The sequence below is a fragment of the Halyomorpha halys genome, unplaced genomic scaffold (assembly GCF_000696795.3).
Source record: "Halyomorpha halys isolate HHAL.00 unplaced genomic scaffold, Hhal_1.1 Scaffold1113.1, whole genome shotgun sequence".
Classification (NCBI taxonomy): Eukaryota; Metazoa; Arthropoda; class Insecta; order Hemiptera; family Pentatomidae; genus Halyomorpha; species Halyomorpha halys.
Genome location: NW_027105717.1, coordinates 239247 through 241038, shown reverse-complemented (window position 1 = coordinate 241038; position 1792 = coordinate 239247). Strand labels below are relative to the sequence as shown.

Here is a 1792-nt window from a genome sequence, read left to right as displayed (position 1 = left end):
TTTCGCCTTCCCTCGTCTTTTTACTTTTTTTTCGAAAATCACAGAACTAGCAATAACTTTAACAAGGGATAACCAATTTACACACAACTTGGGGATGTATGCAGAGTGCTAAGTGAATATTGTATTATGTCTACTCTGCACCAGATATGTTAAGAACTATTTGAATATTTTATAATATCATACTTAAATCTTTTGTATAAACGTACACAGGTTTCTTAATATATATATTTTTCTTTTAATAAAATAAATACTTCATTATATTAATCATATATCTATAATACAAATGATATTTGATTTGTTTTTCAGAGACATCTTCTTGTAGAAGAGCACTTGAATGTTTAGAATGTAGTAGTCCAGAAGTAATGGCTTTAATGAGTAAGTTAACCTCCTCTGAGATATGACTAAATATTAGGTACAGGAGTTTAATCATTATTATATTCTTTTCAGCAAGTCTCATGTATGTAGCTTTAATTTACCTTCTAACTGTTAAAAATAAATGATATTAATCTGCTTTCTTAGGAGAATCAAGCCTAAGATCGCCTTGTACCCCACATGCATCTAGTAAGTATGAAATTTACTAATTATGTCCTTGGAGTTCTTGTGTAGAAGATTGTCCACAGAGTGATCTCAATGGTGGTTATAGGAAACACTGATAAGGTCAATGGTGTTATTCTTTTTTATGATAAAGTATGTGGCGGGGCTAAAAAAGTAAACTTTAATTACATCTGATTACTAAAATTCTATTTGTAAAAACGAACTTAACATCATAAAGCAGTGGTTCCCAACTGGTGTTCTGTGAAATAATTTAAGAATTAAGAAAAAAGTTCAAATACCCAAATATTGTGATAAAAATAATATATATTTCCAGAATCATATTACAAAATATTATAATGTAATAATAGTTGAATGTGGACATTATATGAGCAGAATATGGTTGGGAGCGCTGCAAGAGAGGAACACAAGTAAATAAAACCTTATTTAATTATTGCCAATGTTTCAGTAAGAATTTCTAGCCTTCATCAGGACTAAGAACTAAAAACAAAATATCAACCGTAATGAATAAAAGTAAATATAGAAAATATAGATACATAAATAGTGTTGGGAGAAAATCTATAGTCTAAGGATTATAAGAAGATAATAACAGCATGAGAATAATTTTTAAAAAATATATGAAAGAGAAAATAATATACATATGAAAATCTAGTAAGTTTTTTTTTTTTTCCTATGCCACAAGAAGTGGGCTATTACGCCACTTTCCCTCTCGCAGCCCAATACAATAAATCTAGTAAGTAAATGAATGTACATAATAAAAATTACTTAAATTTAAGTATGAAAAAAGTATATGTAATGTAAAAGTGTAAGTAAAATCCCATTATTTATTCTTTTATTTTTATGTTTTCTTTCCTCTTTCATAATTTTATATAAATATTACTTACTCTCATACTGCTTTTATATTATTTCTCCTTTTACTTACTTTTGTAACATTACTTATTCTCATACTGCTTTTATATTATTACTCCTTTTACTTACTTTTGTCACATTACTTATTTTCATACTGTTTTTATATTATTACTCTTTTTACTTACTTTTGTAATATTATTTATTCTCATACTGCTTTTATACTATTCCTCCTTTTACTTACTTTTGTAATATTACTTATTCTCATACTGCTTTTATATTATTACTCCTTTTACTTTCTTTTGTCACATTACTTATTTTCATACTGTTTTTATATTATTACTCCTTTTACTTACTTTTGTAATATTACTTATTCTCATACTACTTTTATATT

At 26.5% G+C, this 1792-nt stretch overlaps 1 protein-coding gene across 3 annotated transcripts in view; it reads left to right on the top strand.

Annotated features, from left to right (window-relative positions):
• The window catches only part of LOC106688370 (uncharacterized), an 83779-nt gene that overhangs the window by 64640 nt on the left and 17347 nt on the right, over positions 1-1792 (top strand). For 2 of the 3 annotated variants that reach the window (XM_014432790.2, XM_014432791.2), the window contains 2 exons: positions 307-375; positions 520-561. In XM_014432790.2, coding sequence (XP_014288276.1) covers positions 307-375; positions 520-561 — 111 coding nt within the window. Of the gene's footprint in view, positions 1-306; positions 376-447; positions 562-1792 lie in introns of those variants that run through there. The other variant, XM_067053332.1, reaches the window with a different exon arrangement.